General features: G+C 32.1%; 1 protein-coding gene and 1 long non-coding RNA gene across 2 annotated transcripts; one reads left to right on the plus strand and one right to left on the minus strand.

The window, feature by feature from the left end:
- Window positions 1-19,595: 19,595 nt before the first annotated feature.
- LOC121173289 (uncharacterized) lies at window positions 19,596-24,487 on the minus strand. Its single transcript, XR_005887785.1, has 2 exons — window positions 24,319-24,487; window positions 19,596-21,254 (listed from the first exon to the last, which is right to left on the minus strand). It is a non-coding gene; the product is annotated as an uncharacterized lncRNA (long non-coding RNA).
- LOC100797668 (sulfate transporter 1.3) lies at window positions 20,123-24,889 on the plus strand. Its single transcript, XM_026125122.2, has 13 exons — window positions 20,123-20,458; window positions 20,540-20,588; window positions 20,686-20,893; window positions 21,053-21,227; window positions 21,337-21,402; window positions 21,496-21,609; window positions 21,862-21,978; window positions 22,063-22,189; window positions 22,810-23,096; window positions 23,188-23,378; window positions 23,994-24,079; window positions 24,174-24,250; window positions 24,344-24,889. Exons 1-13 carry the CDS (start codon window positions 20,123-20,125, stop codon window positions 24,485-24,487), a joined length of 1,977 nt encoding a protein of 658 aa, XP_025980907.1. The 3' UTR covers window positions 24,488-24,889.
- Window positions 24,890-26,157: the final 1,268 nt, after the last annotated feature.

A 26,157-nucleotide genomic window follows, 5' to 3' on the forward strand; every position in this document is an offset into this window, starting at 1 on the left:
GATTGATCTCTATAAAAAATAAAGTTTGGACCAATTGAAAATAGGCATGACTAAGATCACATTGCATGTAATTTCCATGCTGCTTATTCATATTGACCTATGTCATTGAGTGTATTGATGTGGTGATCATTGGTGTCTAGTTACATTTGTTGTAGTGACGAAAGTCGTAGTGATTTCATTATTGATTTATGAGATGGACTACATTGTTAAGGTGAAAGTATAAAGGAAAATAACATATAGATACACGCTTAAGGATTTTTGATATAATTGTTACAATATGTAGCCCAAGTGAGAGATTGTTGAAATTTTTTATTCCAATAATTAATGTGGGCTAATATTATAAGATAATTATATTAGCTATTTATCATTAGTAGATTTTATTTTATGTGAAATTAAGTGAATCAGTTAGAAAACTAAATCAGATGATATGAACTTAAATGAGCTTATATCAGTGTTGACCCATTAGGGAATAATGGGAACTGTACTAGGTTAACACATTATAAGAAGGCTATGGTTCCCAATATACCGAGTCGTCACATATAGTTTCTTTTCTTCCCATCTGAAGAGTTATGAATGTCCTATTAAGGAATAAAGAGGTTCTGGTTGAGGAATAATCATGGAGTCACCGGTTACCTACGAATTCATATTTCCCTGTGGTAGTTTGATCAATCATTATGGATCTAGATATTTCTAAAACTCTTGATAATTTAATGTAATGTGTTTCTGGTGATTATTGGTATTTAATAAGGATTCCCAAAAATTTCAACATATTATTCATCAAAACCAAAAAATTGCCTTTTTTATTTAATCATTATGTATACAATTATTTTTACTATAAAGTGTCTTGCAAAAGAATAATTCCCTTTATCGTTTATTGGCTTTTTTTTACGGTCCTTCATCATTTATAGTTAATTATTATTGTATGATGTTGGGAGAATTAGATTGTCTTATTATAAAGTTTGCGTATTAAATTCAGAATAAGCATAGTGCACGTGAAAAAAATATAGTATGAACAAATATTGTTAATATTATGCTGTTAAATGTTGTCTATGTGAGTTAAGTCGACTTGCTTAATTGGTAAAAAAATTATGTCACTCTCTAAGCCTAAAATTTTACACTTATTTTTATTAATAAATATAATTTCATAGGTATATTCGAAAAAGGAAATAATTCTTTCTTTAGAGGTCTTTTATCCTTCCAATAGGCTCTTCGTCATTCGTCATGGGTCTATGTATTAAGTATTTTATGTTTAGTTTGATTTAAAATATATGATTGCAACTACAATCAAACAAACTATTGATACATATTAAGTAACATAGAAGATGTTGTCAAAAGGAAAGAATAATATAAAAATGAAAAGGAAATGAGAAGAAGAAGATGTGCAATAAAGGTAAATGAAAGCAAGTAGTGAAGTTACTTAATGAAAAAAGTAAAATGCTCAAATTGAAATGATGGTTCAAAATATTATCATAACCCATCAATCTATGACGTTGCATGGACTTATGAAGATATGATAGTGTTATATGTTTCAACCCTTATTGCATGAAATAAACTACTATTTATAGATAAATATTTCTAACTATCTATAACTTCTAATAACTTCCAATAATCTTAATCGTTGATGACTTATATTTTCAATCTTCGCAGTTGATATCTTCTACGGTCTTAATGCTTTGTTGAATCTTCATTTCTTCTATCACTACAAAATTAGTCAAAAGACTATATTTTGACACGTTGTCAAAATATACTATTAAATGATTATTTCTCAAATACTTTGTCAAAGACATTTTTTTGACAATTGAGAAATGAGGATGTTAAGACATTCCAATTTGACTCATTTTTTGGTGAACTAATAAATAGTTAACCAAACTTAACTCACTACTAATTGGTGGGTTAAACAAATTAGTTAACCTAATATTAAAAAATAAAAGAGTATTGTGTAGTTGGTTAAATAAAATGGAATAATCAAGGGATCTAACTTAATTGGTTGAGTAGCATGTATCGTAAATTACATGGTACTGTCTTTAATTCCTAAAGATAAAAAATATCTTCAATATTCAATTATATACAAAAACAATAAATGTTTCAATAGTAGTTAATCACTAAAATATATTTAAAAATTCTTCACAATTTCCATATCAAGTGTTCTCACCTTTTTTTCCCGGGAATTTAGATCCCATTTGATAAATTAAGTTAATACAGCAGCTTACTAACTAGAACCCAATAATAATGAGGAATGCTTGTAGTACGGTTTGATTCAGTTTTTACTTAAAAAATTAGTCAAACTAAAATATAAAAAAATATATGCAATTCAATTTAGTTAAATTTAAATATAATCAAATCAAATTAACCTTTTGTGTGGTTAAGTTTGAATTAACTTTGCCGTTTTAAATTTTATCTTAATATGATTTTAAATTTTAAAAATATTTCTAATTTAACTAAAAAAAGTTGACACAATATAAAATCTAATAACTAATTAATCCATAATGAAAAATTGAAATTGAATTTTGCATAATGAAAAGAAATAAAAGAACAAAAAATTATACATGATGATAATTATAATATTAATCTCTTAAAGAAATTTTTGTCAATATAAAATTTATTGTTTCAGCATGTAAGAATAAAAACATATTTCTTATTCATAACAAACTACAATTTTGAAAGAAATTGGTTAGCTCCTTGTACATTTCATTACTCAAGAATAAAAAAAATAAAAAAAGAGAAAAACTTTACAATGATAAGTGGTTTGGTTCGATTCTAAAGTTATAAATGACGAATCGATCAATTTGAATATAAAATCATTCAAACAAACCTAAAATATATTCATATGATTCAATTTTTATTTTTTTATCAGTTTTTTTATTTTATTTTAAATCGATTTAGATTTAAACATCCTTATCAAATAATAACTTAAAAACGTGTTGAGAACATTTTAACTTAATTTAGATTAACTTCTCAATATATATAGATGTGAAGCACTAAATCAGAACCATAATATGTTAGACGTAAGAATTTTGATAAGATTTTCTCACATAGGCATTCCACACCTTCTCACTTAAGAAACACCAAGATAACCGAATTATGAATGATATAAAAAGGCCTAATAAGGTCTAAGGGGCTATCTTTAACTTTTACCCTCCATTTAGAAATGTAGTAACCTCAACTTTGGTTTCCTTCCCCTTTGTGTACTAGCTTGAGTGAAATTTCTCCTTCTATTTTAAAGCAATTATTTAACGGTAAAAGAGGCAAATTTCCCATTCTAATTCTACAAATAGAAAGTGAGTAAAGTTTAATCGTTTAGTTACATATAGGTAACATATAGATTTAGCACGATTTTCAATGGAAGAGTAAAAGATAATAAATTTTGGATTTTTTTTAGAGCCGCCCATGCATGTATTATATTCTCTATATAAGAGGTAATCTTACTCAAACGATATAGATATTCATAATGGCTAGTATTAAAAATTAACTAATAATCAAATGACAACTTAAAAACATGCATCATATACATTATAAATTGTTAATTTCTAATTATTTAATTTCTAATTATTTAAATATGATTTAATTATTTATATTTACTGATCGTATTTTTTATAATTAATAACCCAAATATTTTCACATTCTCTCTATACAGAGAGAGAGGAATACATGTGTACCATTAATTCCCTCATTTAATATTAAAAGATTCAAATAATTGTATAATAATTTCATGCTATTGATCCTTATCACTCTATTTTATTTTAGTCATTATTAAGTATTAAACATAGTTTAAGAAACATAAACCATTTCCACTTATCCTAACCCTCATCGTTCAATCAGCCTATTTTAATAACTCTAATGATAAAGGCAGTTATGCGCGCGATCGAAATAAATGCTATTTACGCACATTTTTACTAAACAAAAATAAAAGGTAAAATACCAGGAAGTGTTTCTCTCATTCATTTAAGAAAAAAAAGTGTATGTATATGCTTTTACCATAAAAAGTGTGCGAATTAGTTAGATAACAAATTTTGGAAACAATTATCAATTATAAGCTAAATATCTATATATAAAAGAGATGTGAGTTTTTTAAATAAATCTCGGAAGAACTAATCTTTGATTCTCGATGGAGAGATACTCTAGATTATATATATATATATATATATATATATATATATATATATGTGTGTGTGTGTGTGTGTGTGTGTGGCCCTTGTTTAGTGTTATCAAGATGTGTCCTGCGTGGACATGACCAAGCTTAAGCAATAAAGCCTTTGATGAAAACCCACCAATTTGCTATAAATGTATATGGTTATTTATTTCATGTGCATGCATAAAGCACACACTAAAACACCGTGTATGCGGATATATATAGATTCCGAGAATGCTAGTGTCAATCACTCAATGGCAGTGCCACCACTTCTACATTAGTGTGTATGGAGGAGGTTGCATTAGATACATATCCACACCTTTATAAGCCACCCCCTCTATCTATTACTTCCAATCATTCCTGCATGGCTTTGACCTTTCCCAAGATAATTAATTTCTTATTGAAGAGGGATAGGCAACATACTTATAAATTTCATGTAAGGGTTTGTTAGTTTGAGAATAAGACTTATTAAATAGAATATGAGACCCATAATTAATGAGAATTGCATGAATTTCATTCAACAAATTAAAAAGAGTGCGGGGATATAAGGTTAACCTAATGATTAAAAAGATAATTTAAGGGTTGAAAGAAGAAAAAGAAAGAAAGACAAGTAGTGGACTTAAATTTCTCATTAATATTTTTAACAAAATTAATAAATTAATATTTGTTGAAAAAAAAAAGTGTAATGAAAATAGAAAGTATCGTTAGCATCTTTTCTTCCTAATTTTATTAGTATTTTTATTTTATGGAATTTCTTCCTAATTAAAGTTACATCTAAATCTTTGTGGATGAAGGTCAAAATCGTGGCTTTAGTGATACTCATCCCTTGTCATTTCATCGTTGCCAAAGTAGTTATTCCCATTTCTTATACAAAAATGAAATACCATATCTTGAATTCACTTAATCTAGGAAAGATTTCTACTTGCTTTTCCAATGTGTGTGGTAGCTAAAGAATCGCGGCTTCTGTTTGAGAAATGAAACAGAGGATTTAATGCGTATTTGGCTTCAGCGTTTTATGTCGAGTAATCCAAATCATGTTGATCGAAATACTATTTAATATATTTATTGATAAACATTAACATATCTAATGACATATTGAAGAACTAATTCCGAGTGTAGAATTAATTTACGTTGAAATAATTTTATGTAATTTTTGTGTTGGATAAAAAAAATTATACCAATTTTATTATTAATTTATTAATAAAATAAAAATATTTAAATATTTTTTTTTACAAATACAAGATTGTTGACCTCATGTATTTGTCGAAAACAAACAATTTATGTTTAAAAATTAATTATAATCAAAATCAATTTTATAAATATTCATTTAAATACACTCGTGATTTCGATGCAAGATTTGTTAGCAAGACTTTGTTTCCTCTTGAATTGACTTTAGCTAGAATTGACATTTTGGAGTTTAAGGGGCTATGCCAAGCCAAGCCATAACATAAAATTCAAAGATTCGCTGCTTTATGAATGATTGAAGCTTCGGTGGACGTCATCTTCCAAGTATTCAACTTTGTTGGTTCTTGTACTCTTTTGTGTGTGTACTCGTTCTTGCAGTAAAGCATTCCCAACTAGTCAACTGAATTTGGCACTGATTCTGGACGCAATGTGAAGCAGGTTCAATTAAAAAGATAAGTTAAAAGTGCACGAAATCAGCGATTTTTTTCTTTAGCATATTTACCCTCTTTTAAAAAGAAAAAAAGCCTAATGCTTATGAGTTGTAAGATTTTGTTGATTGCTATTCTGACTTGGGGCTGGAGAGCATCAACACTCATGGCCCCTTGTACACGTGGACTAATGGTAGGGTGTGGAGCTAACTGGACAGAGCTTTATGTAATCAGGTCTGGTTCAATTCCTTTGAAAATTCTGCTTGTGAAGTTATGGAGTTTATTTCTATTTCAGACCATACTTCTCTAGTTGTCACCACTAAGTTGGTAGTGCCTAGAGGTAATTCTCCATTTAAATTCAACAATGCTATTGTGGATCATCCAAATTTCTCAAGAATTGTTGGAGATGGTTGGAAGCAAAATATTCATGGCTGTAGCATGTTCAAGGTCTGTAAGAAATTGAAAGCTCTTAAAGCTCCATTGAAGAATCTTTTTAAGCAGGAGTTCAACAACATCTCCAACCGAGTGGAGCTAGTTGAGGCTGAATATAACAGTGTGCTTAATTCTCTAAAGCAAAATCCTCAGGATCCTTCCCTTCTTGCTCTGACAAACCGCATTAGAGGGTAGACCATTATGCTTAGAAAAACGGAGTCTATGAAGTTTGCTCAGCTCATCAAAAACAGATATCTCCTGCAGGCTAATAAATGCTCCAAATTTTTTCATGCTTTAATCAAGCGCAACAGACACAGCCGGTTTATTGATGCCATAAGGCTAGAGGATGGGCATAACACTTCCTCCCAAGATGAAATTGCCCTTGCTTTTGTGAATCACTTTAGGAATTTGTTTAGTGCTCATGAGCTGACCCAAACTCCTTCCATTTTGATCTGCAACAGGGGTCCTAAGGTTCCCACCGATTGCTTTGCGAGCTTACTTTGTCCTACTTCTAAGCAATAGGTTTGGAACGTTATTTCTATGATGGATAACAATAAAGCTCCTGGGCCAGATGGTTTCAATGCTTTATTCTTCAAGAAGGCTTGGAATATCATTGGTGATGATATCTTTGCGGCGGTTAATGAATTCTTTACAACTGGAAAAATTTTAAAGTAGATCAACCATGCTATTATTGCGCTTATTCCTAAGCATGATCAGGCCTCCCAGGTTAACCATTTTAGACCCATATCTTGCTATAATTTGTTATACAAGATTGTGTCTAAAATTCTGGCCAACCGCATAGCCCTAGTGGTTGAGACTATTATTGGGGAATCTCAAACTGTCTTCACTAAGAACAGAAAGATGATGGACAACATCTTCCTAGTTCAAGAGATTTTGCGCAAATATGCCCAAAAAAGATCCTATCCGAGATGCCTCCTGAAAATTGACTTGCATAAAACTTATGATTCCATTTCCTGGGAATTCTTGGATTGGATGCTTAAGTCCATTGGCTTCCCAGCCCAATTCTGTACTTGGATCATGGAATGTGTCTCTTCCACTTCCTTTAGTGTGGTAGTCAATGGATCCATTTATGGCCATTTCAAAGGGCAACGGGGTCTTAGACAAGGGGATCCTCTCTCCCCTTATCTGTTTGTGCTTTGTTTGGAGTACTTTTCCAGAGATATGAGCAGCCTCAAGGATGATGCCAATTTTAAATTTCATCCCAACTGTGCAGGTATTCAGCTATCTTATTTGACTTTTGCAGATGATATTATGCTTCTATCCAGAGAAGATATCCCTTCTGTGTCAATTATGTTTGCCAAGCTTCAGCACTTCCGTTGGGTTTCAGGGCTTTCCATCAGCTCTGATAAATCTGCCATATACTCAGCCGGTATTAGGCCTCATGAGCTTTCTCATATTCAGCAGCTTACTGGATTTAGCTTAAGTGGCTTCCCTTTTAGATACTTGGGTGTTCCCATTTTATCATCTAGATTAAATGTATGTCATTATGCTCCCTTGCTTTCCAAGATTACTGGCATGATTCAGGGATGGAGCAGGAAGTCTTTATCTTATGCAGGTAAGCTAGAGTTGATCAGAGTAGTTATTCAAGGAATTGTGAATTTATGGATAGGGATTTTTCCTTTGCCTCAATTTGTTTTGGACCGGATCAAGGCTTCGTGCTGTAATTTTCTGTGGGGCAAAGCGGATATTGACAAAAACAAGCCCTTGGTTACTTGGTCAGTAGTTTGTTCTCCGAAAAAAGAAGGGGGTTTAGGCCTTTTCATTATATGGCTTGCTAAAAGAAACCGACTGCTTACTCTTGACAAAGCTGTTTTTTTTAGCAAGGGTTCCCTCTGCCCTTTATGTTCAAATGAGGCTGAGTCAAATGCTCATTTTTTCTTTTCTTGCAGGAAATTTCTCTAAGTTTGGGCTCACATTCGTGATTTGGCTCCTTTCTGCAGGCATTTCACTTCTTTGCAGTGCATTACTAACTCTTTAATTAGGGGCAGATCCACATCAGGTGTTCAAGGAAAATTTCGTTGCCTGACTATAGTAATTACAGTCTACTGCATCTGGCTATCTAGGAACAAGCTGGTTTTTGAAGATTATCAATTTTCTGTAATAGAGGTTATTATCAAGATTAAATTTCTTATGTATAGACAAGCCCACTTGTTACATTTTTTTTAACATCTTGATCTAGGCCTTCTTGTATTATGAAGGCTTTTGCTTTTCTCTAGCTGCGGGATATGCCCCGTTTCTTATTGTATCATTTTAGGTTTAATATAATTTATATTTTTCCCAAAAGTGTCAATGCGTCTCTATACAAGGAAAACGAAGCTGATAGTAAAAAGCTGACACTTTACTATAGTTTTATATATTTATTTATGAGTTTAAATAAGTTGTGCTTCACTTATTTCAAATTTTGATTTTTTTGAATTTTTTATATAATCACTCGTAATTTGATGTGACTTATTATTATTAAGAAAAGAAAAGAAACAACCTGAATATAAGCATACTTATCAAACCTTGTTAAATTGTTATTTGTGTATGTAATTTTCTCTTTGAAATTTCAATTGTGATTGCTAATAAATCAAAATCTAAATTAGTTAAGGGATAAAATTATATTTAAACCTTTATTTATTTTGACCTAACATTTCACTACATTTGTAACTTTGTGGTCTATAAATAGCAGTTAGGAAATGACATTTTTCATGTATGCTAGATTTTTATTGACATAGTGAAATTTTATTTATTTATTTTACAAATATTAAACAAGCAAATCTACTAAATATAATGATATACCGTTGTTACATGGAACTATAAATCATCTGAAATGAAAGACTTTCTTTTAATTTATTTAAAAAATTTCAATAATTTATTTATTAAAGTATTTGTAAACATTTTATGTCTCAAAAGTCAAAGACTAAAATGTACAACAACAAAATAAAACATCACATATTATAATAACTTAAATCTCTTCATGTATATAAACATAAATTATACTATAAGAATAAACTACATAAACTCCAAGTCAATCAATAGTAAGCATAACTTTAAAGATAAAACAAAAATGGAAACGCATCCAAATAAATATACCCATGAAGCTTCCAAAAGACATGGGTCACCTCCTTGTCATTTGTCCCCCATGTACGTGAGAGATCGTCACAAACATGAATCACATGTGCAACAACAACATCACAAGGATATGCTTACAAAAAACAAACATACTTAATTTAAAAACCTCAACAATTAACATTACGTAAGCTCTATCATTTTTAAATTATGGTATTTGACAGTAAATAAAACTAATAACTGTGAATGTATGTATACATGATTTTGATGATGCCAAAAAAGAATCAAACAAGGCTGCTTCAAAAGATAAGCATTACTTCAAGATTATTTTAACAAACCAAACCTTGCTTCAAGATTTCTTTAAGATCAAGTCTTGCATGATTCCAAGACATGCAAGGCTCTGGTAATCGACTACTAGGTAGTGTAATCGATTACCAGAAGACAAGTTTGAAAAATAGCTGTTAAAAAGGGTTTTGAATTTGAACTTTGAACCTGTAATCAATTACCAGATGTTTGTAATCGATTACCAGCAACGGAACTCTTGAAATTCAAATTCAAAAATCATGACCCTTTAAAATATAACTGTGTAATCGATTACCAGAAACCTATAATCGATTACCAGTGAAAAAAAATCAGAAAAGACTTTTTGAGAAGACACATATCTTCAAACCATTTTAAAAAGACACGAAGGGCCTCTATATATGCGTCTGATTTCAAAAAGCAAGAAAGGGATATTCCAAGAGAACTTCATTGTCAAATGCTCTCTTAACAACTCTTGGACAAACACTTGCAAATCCATTAAGAGTTCATCCATGAACTTCAATTGTAATATTCTTCTCTTAAAGAGAGAATTCTTCTTCTTATTCTTATTCAAAGAGATTGATTAAGGGACCGAGGGTCTCTTAAGTTGTAAGGATTCTTGAACACAAGGGATGGAGTGTCTCTGTGTGGTTCAGACTGTGTAAAAGGATTTTTACAAAGAGAGTGGAAAATCTCGAGTGGGTTGCTTGAGGACTGGATGTAGGCACGGGAAGTGGCCGAACCAGTATAAATCGAGTTTGCATTTTTCTCTTCCTTTATCTCATTTATATTATTGCAATCAATTTTGTCTTGCATGTTTAAAGAACATTATTAAATTGATTGTTGTTTCTACTTCTGCATTCTGAGCCTATCATTTAGAAGGGGGTTAAAAGTTTGTTAGTGGGAAAATAATTCACCCCTTCTTAAGATAACTGAGGCCATTTGTCCAACAAGTGGTATCAGAGCAGGATTCTTGTCTAAAGTTTAAAAACTTTAAGAATAGATATGGTCTCATCTAACTTTTAATTTCCTGAAGGAAATTCTATTAATAGGCCTCATCTAACTTATGTTCAATGGTGAGGGTTATCACTATTGGAAAACCCAAATGTAGATATTTATTGAAGCCATAGATTTAAAGATATGGGAAGCCATTGAATTTGATCCCTTTATTCCTACAATGGTAGAGAGAAAAACAACTATAAAAAAAACCTAGAGAAGAAGAAGATGATGATTTCAGATTTTATGAAGAGATTCAATAAGTTTTTGAGAAACAAAAGATCAAAGGAAATCAAATATCAATCCAAAGAAGAAAGAAGAAGATTCCTCCTTAGCCCTAAAATGCTATGAATGCGATCTACCTGAGCACATGAGATTCAATTGTCTTGTCTTTAAAAGAAGAATGGAAAAATCCGACAAGAGGAGTTTCAAAGAAAAGAAAGAAAAGAAAACATACATCACTTGGGAAGATAATGACATAAATTCTTTAAGTGATTTAGATAATAAAATCATAAATTTGGGTCTCATGTTGAAAGACTATGAAAACGGAGAAGAGCAAAGTTGATACATTGATAGCGGTTGCTCCAAATACATGGCGAGAGATGCATCAAAGTTTATTCATATTTCTCCAAAAGATAGTGAATATGTGATCTATGGAGACAACAAACAAAGGCCACTAAATCAACAAGCCCAACAAGTGATATCAAATGATACCAATAGATCACTTGTCTTTGATTGATTACTTTTGATTATTTTTGCCTATGATTGTTAACTTTTGATTGAGTTTTTTGTGATTGTTCTTGATTGAGTTTTTATTGTCTTTGATGATTGTTTTTTATTATTATTTCTGCTTGAGTTTTTTATTGTCTTTGAAAAGGTAATGTCTTCTAACTATGAGATGACTTATCTATTTCTTTTTATGAACTTCAAGATGCATTCAATGACTTGCATAAAAAATCTATTAAACTTTTCAAATTAGTTTCATATTTTAAGAAAAATATTTCTAATTTAGAAAAAGAAATTTGAAATTAAAATTTGGAAGTTGGAAGTGGAAGTTGGAAGTGAAAGTTATTGGAAGTTGAAAGTTGAAAATGGAAGTTGGAAGTGAAAGTTACTGGAAGTTGGAAGTTGGAATTTGAAATTTAAAATTTAAAATTTAAAATTTGAAATTTGAAATTTGAAATTTGAAATTGAAATTTGATTTTTTTTTTTGGAATAGAAATTATTGTGCATAGTTAGTTGATTGTTAATTTAATTAATTTGATTTGAAATGTTTGATGATTGATTGTATTTGATTGTGTTTGATTGATGTGTTATTATGATTGGCTTTACTTGATTGATATTCAATGTTTGTTAGTATGATTGATTGATAGCATTAAATGATGTTTATAGGAATAGAAATAGGTCATTTTTAAGAGAAAAGGCTATTTTAATGTTCTAGTAATCGATTACCAACACATATAATCGATTACCAGTAGGCTACTGTAATCGATTACTAGTAGGCATCCTAGACTATAAAAATCGTATTTTCTGGGCTCTTGTGCAGACCCTATCTTTTCCTCTTCATAGTGACAACGCACCACCATACCCAAACCTTCATATCTCTTTCGTTTCTTCACCAAATCATGTCCCACAAAGCCCAAACTTCATCTTTTTCATTCCTCTTTTGATTCCACTGATTGAAATCTACAAAAACTTCATCAAATGGCTGAATCAACGAAAAAGAGAAAAGGCTCTTCCTCCACCACCGCTGCTGCTGGCCATCGCCGCCACAGACCATCTGAAGCACCCACAGCACCGGTTCCTCCTTCCGTGTCATCCCCACGATCATCTACTTTATTTTCTTCAGATGATCAACGTCTAAGGTACTCTTCCCAATTTTCTTCTAGGATCATTCTAGACCCTAAGTACCTTGATCTTGAATTCTTTGATGGAGAAACATTTGATTGTTATCAAGTGTTTCAAAATTCTGGTTTGATTGATTTTATGTCTCTGAAATTGCCTTGTTTTTCTGAACTAGTTTTTCTATTCTAATTTGAAAATTCAGGATGGTATTCTTTACTCTGAGGTGCAAAATATACCTATTGTTATTAATCAGTCTTTATTCTTCTCATTGACTAAATTACCCAGTCAAGGTGTTCCTTTTGATAGCACTATTGTTGATGACTGGAAGTTCGATTACTCGAGTCATGATGCTCGTTGTATGGTCTGTAATGACCAGGCTGATATGACCGACAGATTGCTTGCTGGGTCATTAACCTTTGACTATCGCATCATGCACTATATCATTGTTCGCATTTTGCAACCCCGTTCGTCTAATCTTGCTCAAGCCTCTGAGGAGGACTTGATTCTCATGTGGGTTTTTCTTACCAGTCATCAGATCGACCGGGCCCACTTGGTTAGGTACCATATGCATAAGGCATTACGGATCAATTCACCTCTTTCATATTCTCATCTTGTCAACCTTTTTTTTTCTTCGTCATTTCCAAATTCCTTTGGATGATAAACCCTTTGTTCAAGTAAAACGATCTTTTTCTATTGGTGTCGATGTGGTTACCTCCTTTGGTTACCGAAAGGATGTTGATAGTCAGTGGATTTGTAAACAAGACTTGCCTCCGCCTATTCTTGACGAACGTACCCCATCTCCTCCACCACAAAGGGTTGATTCCTCTTCTCTTCTGACCGAAGTCCTCACAAAACTTCGTGGTCTTCGAGCTTTTGTAGGTGAACGATTTGATGTGATGGATACTCGCCTTGATGCAATGGATGCACGCTTTGATGGGATGGATACATGAGGATCACTAGTCTCAAAGATGATATGAGCTTCATTAGGCGTTGCTTCGATCCCCCGGCTGACTCTTATCTTGATTATGCTTTATTTCCTTAGTTTTATGGTTATTTCTTAGCCTCGTATTTTGGCTTTTAATCCTTAGTACTTTGGTTACTTTTTATTGTGTTCTTGCTTGTCTTGGATATGGTTGCTTTGTGTTTGAATCTTTTAGCCTTTGTTTTGCTTTTGTCTTGGTTTGATTAGACTTGCTTGAATTATGTTATGGATTAAATCAGTTGGATTATGCTATGGTTATCTTTGTCTAGATGTGTTAAGCTCCTAATTTAGTTCTTTTCTCCGACCGTTTTTGACTTTTTGAAGTTGCCAAAGGGGGAGAGAACTTAAGGGTAGAGTTTATCATGAACTTAGGCATAAATTTAGGGGGAGTAAGGGTAATTGCATATCATTTATCTTGATTTCTGATTATTGTCATCATCAAAAGGGGGAGAGATAAATAAAAGATAAGAGAGTAAGGAAAATTATCTATTCTTTGTGAGACAACTTTTTATATATGAAATCTTCAACTATCTCATATAAGCAATCATTGCAAAACCAAGGGGGAATAAACTATATACAAATAGATATTTTTTGTTGCTTCTAACCTACAGGTGGTTGTCATCATCAAAAAAGGGGAGAATGTAAATCATGCAGGTTTTGATGATGTCAAAAGAATTTGTTTGATATCATAAAAAAGGGGGAGAATGTGAATCATGCATGTTTTGATGATGTCGAAAAGAATTACTTGATAATGATTGTCATCATCAAAAAGGGGGAGAATGTAAGTGTCTGTATACATGATTTTGATGATGCCATAAAAGAATCAAACAAGGCTACTTCAAAGGATAAGCATTGCTTCAAGATTAATACAAGATTGCTTCAACAAACAAAGCCTTACTTCAAGATTTTTTTAAGATCAAGTCTTGCATGATTCCAAGACATGCAAGGCTCTGGTAATCGATTACCAAGCAGTGTAATTGATTACCAGAAGACAAGTTTGAAAAATAGCTGTTAAAAAGGGTTTCGAATTTGAATTTCGAACCTATAATCGATTACCAGATGTTTGTAATTGATTACCAGCAACGAAACTCTTGAAATTCAAATTCAAAAGTCATGACCTTTTAAAATATAAATAATATAATTGATTACTAATGAAAAAATTCAGAAAAGACTTTTTGAAAAGACACATATCTTCAAACCATTTTGAAAAGACATGAAGGGCCTATATATATGTGTGTCTGATTTCAAAAAGTAAGAGAGAGATATTCCAAGAGAACTTTATTGCCAAATGCTCTCTCAACAACTATTGGGCAAACACTTGCAAATCCATTAAGAGTTCATCAATGAACTTCAATTGTAATATTCTTCTCTTAAAGAGAGAATTCTTCTTCTTCTTCTTCTTCTTCTTCTTCTTCTTCTTCTTCTTCTTATTCAAAGAGATTGATTAAGGGACCAAGGGTCTCTTAAGTTGTAAGGATTCTTAAACACAAGGGATAGGGTGCCCTTGTGTGGTTCAGACTTTGTAAAAGGATTTTTACAAAGAGAGTGAAAAATCTCAAGTGGATTGCTTGAGGACTGGACGTAGGTACGGGAAGTGGTCGAACCAATATAAATCGAGTTTGCATTTCTCTCTTCCCTTATCTCATTTATATTATTACAATCAATTTTGTCTTGCATATTTAAAGAATATTATTAAATTGATTATTACTTCTACTTCTGCATTGCCTATCATTTAGAAGGAGGTTAAAAGTTTGTTAGTGGAAAATTAATTCATCTTTTCTTAAGATAACTGAGACCATTTGTCCAACAATAACCAATGATGGATCTAGAAAATTGTCACTGGGAGCAAAAAAATAGTCTGATATTTTGTCAAACAAAATAATAATAATAGACTTATTAAAGGTGTTAGAGAAATTAAAAACATTAAAAATTTAAAGGATAGAGTAGATAAAATAAGTACCAATTTATTTTCTCTTTTATTTTTTTATAATTTTTTACATTCATCTTTTTTTAAAAAAAATAATCTTATGGAGACAATATCTATGTTTTTATGGGGGCAAACAAATATTCATTTAATATATTCAAGTAAAAATAATTATTTTTGTGGGGGCAATTGCCCCCATTAGTTTGCATTCTAATAACATCCCATTCACATAAATAAACCACATCTCACACTCAATCATCATGAAACAATCCAATAACCAATGTCACTCATCAATTATCAAACATCATCATGAGTCCACACAAATCATTATCACCATGTGCATTGATCATAAACATCAATGACAGACTCTACTCTACGGAGATTTACACTACATGAATTGTTGGAATACAAGTATGAGGTGAAGTCTCATATCGTATAAGAATGGGAAGGATGAACACCATATAAGTGAAGGCAAAATCCATAAACTTGAGTCTTAAGGTTTTAGGCTATTATAGTGTGATAAAACTAATTGTTCAACTTGGGTGACTGACATAGACGAGTAAGATGATGGTAGTGAATGAAAATGGCTTCCACTTGAGGAGGAGGCTACCATGTGGATGAGACTCCCACTTGAGGAAAAAGTTGTTGAAGGACAAGTGTGAGATAAAGTCATATATCGTGTAAAAATGAGAAGGTTAAGCACTATATAAAAAAAGACATGACCCATAACTTCCAACATTAGGTTGAGTTCTTCGCACCATCAACTTACATGTCTAAAATGACAAGTATAATAAGACTTAATGAAAATATTGGGCCACAACTCGATCACAATATGGTCTATGGTTATAGTGTGCCTCACCTTGGTTCAGATGGAACTTCAGTTTCTGCTCTAATAAATGGTGTACGAGCAATTCACTGAAATGTTTATATTTAATTGAACAATGATTATCTTATGCCAACTTGTTAGATAATTGGTTTTCATTTCTGTTTCGCTGGTTTGGAGATTATATGTATTAGACTTTCTTTGCATATCTTATGCTAAGGTTTTTGCTAGTAGTGAAATCCATAATACATTTTGCTTATAAAAGAAACATTAAAGAACAAATTACAAATATATTTATAAAGCCTTAAGAAGTTGAATTATATGTCGAAGAAATTGCTTAAAAGGTAATGAAATTTTCCAGCTTACTTAAGAGAAATATTGTATGTGAGAAACAAAATCAAGAACCTAACTAAAAGTTAAGTGCACCGCTTGCTTAAACTTAATTATGGCACCTACAATAGCTAGCAGCAAAACTTCCTGATCGGCGTGTTCCCCCATCTTGCAACTTGCTACAAAATTGAAAGTTAAAAAATAATAAATAAATATTTTTGAATACATAAATTATATTTTGTATTCATAATTAACAATTTAAATTGTAAGTTATAATATAAGAATATTTTTGTTAAACAAATTATTAAAATTCTATTTAGATATAAAAATAAAAGAGAATAAATTATAAAGGATGGAAGATTATCAAGGAAGATATTAAAAAAAGAAAAATAGGATAGACTGAATAATAATGAAAAGCATAAAAATTGAAAAAAAAATATCAAAGATTAAAAAAAATCATGATGAAAAGATTATAGCACCGTGTTTTTCACTAATTATGTAATTAAATATTTTAATTAAAATTATAACAGAAACTAAATTTAGATATTAATAATTAATTTGTTGTGATGTAATAAGTTGGATATGTGTTTTGGATAAGCTTATTATTGTTGGGCTTGTGATAAGGGGTAGCGCTCAATAAGGCTTTTGTGAATTTGAGTAACTAACCTGCGAATTCACAAGACACGATTTCACACGAGTAAAAGAAAATAAACCCATACAAAAAAGTGGATTACAAGTATCATATAAAGATTTATGATTTTTGGGTTATAAAGTCGAAATTACTTTCACGACTTACTTTTAAACAAAAATTAATTCAAAAAATACCTTATTTAATAATTTTGAAAAAAATTATCCCAAATGATAACAAAAACCCATGTAGCACCTTCAAGTTCTAGGGTCACCTCTCTCATTTATAGAACCACCAAGATTGAATTTAAAGCCATTGCCCATAGATCAAAGTACCTCACCTTTCTGAATGTCTCATTGGCCATATTTAGTTCCGGAAAAACTCTTCTCTATTTATTTATTGGAATTTCTCAGTAAAAGAGATATAGACACAAAATCTTATGAGTCCTAAGTCTGATCCATAGATTGAAAAAAATTAAAAAAATAAAAATAAAAATGAAAAGCCTGTGTTTGTTGTACTTAACTACTTTAGATAGAAAAAACTTCGCGACACAAAGATGGTATCCCCTACAAAGTGAAACCATAATGAATGTGGCCAAGGAAAACGGCCACATTCGGTAGCATTGCACGTGTGAGATCATCCGCGAAACCCACAAAGCATATCAAACAAACGTACGCAAAACATAGGAATCGGGTCTTTTGGTGAAGACACACGAGAACCATCGATTGTGGAGAATTGAAAAACCAAATCTATAACTGTTTTCGGGTATACTCTTTATTATGTGTACAAATAAACACATTATATATATATATATATATATATATATATATATATATATATATATATATATATATATTCCCTGTTGGATTGTGCTTTTGATCAATTTTTCTGTTTTGTTTTTAATTTTTGCTTCGACGAAATTGTGACAGGGTGAGATTGAGATACTCCACTTTCAATGGCTTGCATGAGAAGTATAGGAAGGAAAGGTGAGTTTTAACTTAGACTTTATTCTTCAAACTTAATATGATTTTTGAATAGACACTTGGTGGCTCTTGAGGGTTTGAAAAAAAGATTATGTTTTGGTTCTATCTTGTTCTGATTGAAAGAGGTGTCCAATTCTTCTCCATTGTATGTATGTGCTTATATAAAGTGATCACTAAAAGTAAAATGTTGTGGCGCCACGTTAACGATTGTGTATCTTACTACATGTTATTTTATATTGAATGGTGATGATTCTGTTGAACGGTCAAACGTGATTCTGGTTGTCATTTTTTTTTATTTCGTTGGGTGGTACTCGTGGGTTCTAGAACTCATTAAGCTTTAAGAATTCGATTCCTTTTTTATATTTCTTTCGAGGATGAAATTTTTAAAGTATAACCTTGATTGATGTTTCTGGGAAACAGCATAATTAACAGATGATACTTAAAAGATGAAACTTAAAGTGCCTTTAGTTAACTTATTTTGTAATTTGTATGTACAATTTCAAGACTTTTTTTTTTTTTTTTAACTTTCATGATTAGGACCTTTCACTCTTTGTTGGAATCTCGGGTTATTTTCACAAGTTCGAGTACTCTTAGTCAACTATAAAATTAATTCTCTATCCCTTAATCACACTTAAAGTGTCTCACTTCTTCTTAAAGATATGTTTTGTCGGAATCAAACTTAGGTCTTTTTTCACAGACTTAATGTTGTCAACTAAGTCACACTTATTAGGTTTTCGGTCGATAAAACTTTTATACGTAAAATAAGTTAATTTAAACATGTCCAATCTTACAAATCACTCAATACTAAATTTAACCATCAATTTCCCTTAATTTCAAACTGATTTGTCAGATTCTTTTGTTTATATCCCACATGCTGGTAGACCCCTAATATACCCCAAGTCTTTGTTTGATTAAATCAATCTTGACGTTTGACATAGGAAACCAACACAAAAGGCTTTCTATTTCTATAGCTAGTTGTGATGGACCACGGTTCAACTTCTTTCTATTTTTTACTTTTTGGACTCCTAAGTTTTTGAATAAGCACAGCCATTGCAAGTTGTCAAATAATTTAATAATATTATACTAATTTGTAGCAGCTGCTAGATATTGCATGTTACTATGTCAGTACCTTCTCATAGTATATATTTCTTTCCCCTCCATTCTTCTTATGAAGCAAACTAGTGATTGTTACATTCGCACCTGAATTTAACATTCATGGATTCTCTGGTTAGAATTAAAAATTGATCTGTTTTAATTTATTCTCTTTTTCTTAATTATGCATGACACTGACATGTATATATTTCTTTCCCCTCCATTCTTCTTACGAAGCAAACTAGTGATTGTTACATTCGCACCTGAATTTAACATTCATGGATTCTCTGGTTAGAATTAAAAATTGATCTGTTTTAATCTATTCTCTTTTTCTTAATTATGCATGACACTGACATGTATATATTTCTTTCCCCTCCATTCTTCTTACGAAGCAAACTAGTGATTGTTACATTCGCACCTGAATTTAACATTCATGGATTGTCTGGTTAGAATTAAAAATTGATCTGTTTTAATTTATTCTCTTTTTCTTAATTATGCATGACACTGACATGTATGTGATTAGGGTTCACACCTTATTGTGGTACGTTTTTCTATTTCAGCTTGACTTTAGCATTTGACTTGTGAGGTAATATAATCCAAACAAGTTTCAACAGCATTCTTTCTGCTCAAGAAGTCTTTACTGCTTCAACCAGTGACCTTCAACTTTCTGTGTCCTCTCCTTTTAATTCAGGTTGGTTAACTTAAATTTTTCTGAATTACTGCTCAGTTAGTGACAGAACTAAGGTGCTTGTGTCTTTGATTTGCTTCACTTTTCGGTTGAACACTAGAGCTGCAAGCATCATGATATGCTTCAGAAACAAAATTTAAAGGCATAGAAGGGTGTAGGACCCTGTCTTGACTGTAATATGAACCATATTGTTCTTGTGATTCAATGCTGCAGTTGAACTGTTTCCATCACTCATTGAAGGAACTAAAATTTTCCTCACTGTATTACAGCTGAAAGTCATTGTTGATGTCCTCAATGGGTGATCCAGCTGATGAAAATCTTGAAAGGAAAGAGATGGACGTGAGAAATTTGTCATCTTCACATGGCCAAGAACCATATGTCCACAAGGTTGGAATTCCTCCAAGACAAAACCTTTTCAAGGAATTCCAATCCACTGTAAAAGAAACACTTTTCGCGGATGATCCTCTAAGGTCCTTCAAGGATCAATCTAAGTCCCGAAAGCTCATCCTCGGAATTGAAGCCATTTTCCCCATAGTTAGCTGGGGGAGAACTTATAATCTCACAAAATTTAGAGGGGATCTTATTGCTGGTCTAACTATCGCAAGTCTCTGCATTCCTCAGGTAAATTTTCTTCAAAATGCTGATTTTTAGCTTTTGAAGAATAATTGAATGATAGATTCTAATATCTGTCTTGAAAAACAGGACATTGGATATGCAAAGCTTGCAAATTTAGATCCACAGTATGGATTGTGTAAGACTCTTGTCTCTCATTAACAGCTCAGTTTTCCCATGCGTTTGCTTTGGATATTGGATTGAGATTTTGTTTCCTTTCCTTATACCCTTTACAGACTCCAGCTTTATTCCACCACTGATTTATGCTGTCATGGGTAGTTCTCGTGACATTGCAATAGGACCGGTGGCAGTGGTTTCTCTCTTGTTGGGGACTTTACTTCAGAGCGAGATTGATCCCATTGCAAATCCAGTAGACTATCGACGACTTGCATTTACTGCCACTTTCTTTGCTGGGATTACTCAAGCAACGCTAGGGGTTTTAAGGTATGCTACCTTGACTAGGAGGGATTGCATAAATCTTCCTAGCACTAATGTTTATGACTGCCTTGTACATGTGCTAGTTGCTACCATCCTCTACTGAAATGCTCTACTTTTTAATACACCTTGATGATGATATTCTGGTTGGATGGATCTTTTAATCAGGTTAGGATTTTTGATTGATTTCCTATCTCATGCTGCAATTGTCGGTTTTATGGGGGGAGCTGCCATCACAATTGCCCTTCAACAGCTCAAGGGCTTCCTTGGGATTGCAAAGTTTTCAAAGAAAACTGATGTTATCTCTGTGATGCATTCAGTGCTGTCATCAGCCCATCATGGAGTATGCTTTCTCTTTTGCTCTCTATACCTGCAGAAAATAAATTATTACTGAAGTTTTATTCTGAAGATGCTTGTAACACTAAAACTGATTAATATCTAACATACTGCAGTGGAATTGGCAAACTATAGTAATTGGAGCTTCCTTTCTGGGTTTTCTTCTGTTTGCTAAGTATATTGTAAGCACCGCAATTCATTTGGCTACATATTCCATAAACAGATTATGAGTATTGTAAATTATTTTCTCATTATTTTATATGGATATGGATCAGGGAAAGAAGAACCCGAAATTCTTTTGGGTGCCAGCAATTGCCCCGTTGGTATCTGTTGTTCTCTCTACCCTTTTTGTATTCTTAACCCGAGCAGACAAGCATGGTGTTGCAATTGTAAGTATATATATAATATGTATATTACCCTTCTAATGTTGAATATGACAGATCGTAACTGTAGTCATATGATTAAATGCATGTTTGGTCGAGCTATTGTTTGAAAAATAATTACTTTCTTTTCAAAAGCATTCTCAGAAAATTACAAGAAAAATTGCTTTTTCTCCCCAAAAAATGTGCTAAGTGTTGGTAAGACTGAAACAGTACTAGTTGCAGCTGTAGTAATGCTTTTTTGTCTATTGATGTGTGAAGGTAAAACATTTAGAGAAAGGGCTCAATCCTTCATCTGTCAAGGAAATTTATTTTACTGGTGACTACCTTGGGAAAGGTTTCAGAATTGGCATCGTGGCAGGCATGATAGCATTGACTGTAAGAAAACGTTGACACTGTTATCTTCAATGAATACCAGTTACTTGTATGTGTTGTTATGAACCATTAAATTTTGGTTATCAGGAAGCCACAGCAATTGGAAGAACATTTGCTTCTATGAAGGATTATCAACTGGATGGAAACAAAGAAATGGTGGCATTAGGAGCTATGAATGTTGTTGGTTCAATGACTTCTTGTTATGTAGCAACTGGTATGTTCAGAGATGTGTTATGAACCTAGCTACTTTTTTTACATCAGGTGCCGTAAGAAAGATATATGTGGTCACATCTGATGAAAGAAATAATTCCTTTTAGCTGCTATAAGCCTGTAAATCATACTAAAAATGCAGAAAAAAGGGACAAAAAGAGAAGTTAAGGTTATTATTTGGGTAAATTACACTTTATCCCTATGTAGTTTACACTTTCCATTTTTTTAATATCACTTAACCCACTTCAATTTTGGTATAAGTTGGTAATTAATTTTTCAGTTTACCTTAATGATAGCTTATCATTTTCTCAACCTAGCCCTACCTCCAAAAATTTATTTCTTTAAGAGGGTAATGTGTAAAAAAGAACATAAAGTGGTGACTTGTGTTAAAATTATCTGAGTTAAATGTTTTCGATATAAAACAAAATTGTGGGGGCCAAGTAACACAAATAAAAAGTTTAAAGGGTTATTTTGGTAAAAAGATAAATATTGGAGATAGTAAAGTGTATTTTACTCTAATAATTTTATGATAGTTTGTTTGATAATTTATCAAGGAAAGGCATGTAAGTGGGTTCTATACTAATTTTTTTTATAGGTTATAGACTAATCTCTTGCTATCTACAGGTTCTTTCTCTCGTTCAGCAGTAAATTTCATGGCTGGCTGTGAAACCGCAGTATCTAATATTGTCATGTCTGTTGTGGTGTTCTTAACCTTACAATTCCTCACGCCTCTTTTCAAATACACTCCAAATGCCATTCTTGCTACAATCATCATTTCTGCTGTCATCAACCTTGTGGACTATAAGGCAGCAATTTTGATATGGAAGATTGATAAATTTGACTTTGTTGCTTGCATGGGAGCATTTTTTGGGGTTGTTTTTGCCTCGGTTGAGATAGGACTTTTAATTGCAGTAAGTACTAAGACATTGTTATCCTATGCTCCATAATGTTAATGTGGTTTATGATTGATAGTGTTATTAACTTTGGATATTGTTGTGGTAGGTCTCTATCTCCTTTGCAAAGATTCTATTACAAGTCACAAGGCCACGAACTGCAATTCTGGGGAAAATCCCTAGGACTACTGTCTACAGAAACATCCAACAATACCCTGAAGCCACAAGGGTTCCTGGTGTACTTATTATTAGAGTTGATTCTGCAATATACTTTTCCAACTCCAACTATGTTAAAGAAAGGTAAAATTGTTCCCCTTTGTACTTTTATGTTTTAACCAATTAGAACTTTTATCAAGACATCTATAGTGAACAGAGACGAAAGAATCCATCATATACAGTTTGTCTTGTTAATTGTTTATCCTCAATAATCTAAAATGACAAGTGAACTGTTATATTGTTCTGAAAATGACAGGGATCACTAGATATGCTACATGTTGTATGAAGTTTCAATGTTGGTGTACCAGGATAACACCCAATCAATATCAAATATCTTATGTGAACTATTTAGCTTTATGATATTTTAAACATGCATACCATTATAGCTTATATATTGTTAAAAGGGAGGTTAGTTTTTGGATTCTAAACAAGGAAAGACAGTCAAAAAACAAAATAATGCTGAATGAACCAATTGGATAGTTAGACTATCTGATTGTGGTAGCCACTTTACTCTTTGGAGAATTTGTATCTTAACTTCATACTTATAGAATTGAATTTCGAACTATTGTACAGAAATAAATTATGTTTCTCCCTTCTCATTTACATTATTACTCTAAAATGATAACTTCACAATCTATTTCTTTCTTTTTTGGTAATTGTAAAACCTATTTCTGATGCCAATAACCTATTCTTTTGCAGGATATTAAGATGGCTGGTGGATGAGGAAGAACTAGTGAAAGGAGACTACCAAACAAGAATCCAATTTTTGATGGTCGAGATGTCACGTGAGTATTATCTATATTTTCCCTTTCTTCTTGTCACATTTTCCTCTAGTAACCACATAATTTCATGTTGTTCTTAAACATGTGTTTATCACAGCCGTTACCGACATCGATACCAGCGGCATCCATACCCTCGAAGAGTTATTTAGAAGTCTTCAGAAGAGAAATGTTCAGGTAAAACATCAAACCATCTAGTCTTAACAATTCTAAATGATATATCATGTGACTATTAATTATCTTACCAAACAAAAACACCACTTTGAGCAGCTTGTTCTGGCAAATCCTGGCCCAATAGTAATAGACAAGCTCCACACATCAAACTTTGCTGCTTTGCTTGGAGAGGACAAGATCTTCCTCACTGTTGCAGAGGCTGTTGCATACTGTTCACCAAAGCTGGCTGAAGAACCTTGAAAAAATGTGATTTTTCGCATAGTTAGGACATGGAAATGAGGTAAAGATATGAAGTGGGGAGGGGGTGGTAGAGATCAAACCTGTGGCTTTCAGCCGAGTTACCTTTGTCAAGAGATGGTCACTACACTACAAAAAGTTGTTACTAGTGGACTTTAATTTGTGCTAGTTGGTGCTTTTGGGGTTCCTTTTCTATAAGTGAAAATAAAAAGTTACATGTTCAAAAAGCATTAACTCTGGCCTTGGTTTGTTTTCTCACTCGAATTTAAACCCAAGTGTCTCTCTATATGAAATTTCTCTTCTTGTTTTGTATTATAAGCTCGAGTGTCTACCTTGGAAATGGTCTCTTTTTTCCACTTTTTATGTACTGGATGACAATTATAGCTTCACAAAGGAAAGTTTTCATTCTCTCTTTCTTGCAAATTCTCTCTTTTTCTTCCATTTAATTGTAATTGTTGCTGCAGATTAATGCAGCAGGTACATTATGTTTTTCATTTTTTAATGTTAGGTAGATTTCGATGTGATCTTAGCTTTTGTATGTGGAACGGAGTCGCAAAACGCGCCACATTCATGCAAGCATACTTTATAGAACGTGAAAATTATTATTATATAGTTAAAAACCCTCACAACGTCATACTCATACAGATATATATATATATATATATATATATATATATATAAGTTTAACAATTGTCATAAAGTGTACCTTTAGATTATTCTTGTGAACAGTGGATATCTTTTTACAATAATAATAAAATATAGCGGCTGATTCTAGAATGAATTTTTGGGACGTAAAATCAAATCTTTTATACAGGATCCCTTTGGGAAGCTTATAGTATTGAACTATATTAAAAAAAAAAAGTAAAAGAATCTAAATACTAGCAGAAAACTAATTAAAGATAAGAAATGATTAAAATTCCAACTGCTATTTAAAACAATGATACAAAAAAGACCATCGGATTTCATATAGAACAATGGATGTGCCTCACCGTGCAGGCCATTGGACGGCTACCTATAAAATGAAGACAATAGAAAATCCGAATCGTGGAGTAGCAATTAGCAAATGAGATGACTTCACTGCAAAACATTGAAACAAGAAAACAGTATCCACTAATAAAGAATTTAACGCTCACAAAAATTATATATATAGAGAGAGTACGACTTCTTGAGAATAGATAAGTATGAGAGAACATGTATATATGTGCCTGTTTCTTCTTTTTTTAGTACCGTTAGTTTCATATATTTACGAGCCAACATGTGCTTCCGAATCAGCAGGGAACTCACAATAAAAGAGTTAAAGGATAGAGAAAAAAGAAACAAAACAAAACTCAAGGAAAAGGAGAGGAAGGCCAAAGTAGTAAGAAGAATGAGAGAGGAAAGGCAAAGAAAAGAAGAGGAAGAGAGAAAGATAAAAGAGAAGAAAGAGGAGGAGAAGAAGAAGAGACAATCACAAGAGGAAGTGGCAAGAAAACAAGAAAAGGAAAGAAAAAGGCGTGAAGAGTTGAAAAGAAAATGAAAGGAAAAGGAACATAAACTGAAGCAGAAGAAAAGATAGTGAGTCTATATGACTTAGCTAGGTTAGTTTATCGTTACTTCAAAAATTAATTACTAGGTTAAATTATCATCTTGTGCATTAAAAGTTTGTGCAAAACAATATTGCTATTCTGAACTAT

This window comes from Glycine max, chromosome 13 (genome assembly GCF_000004515.6).
Source record: "Glycine max cultivar Williams 82 chromosome 13, Glycine_max_v4.0, whole genome shotgun sequence".
NCBI lineage: Eukaryota > Viridiplantae > Streptophyta > Magnoliopsida > Fabales > Fabaceae > Glycine > Glycine max.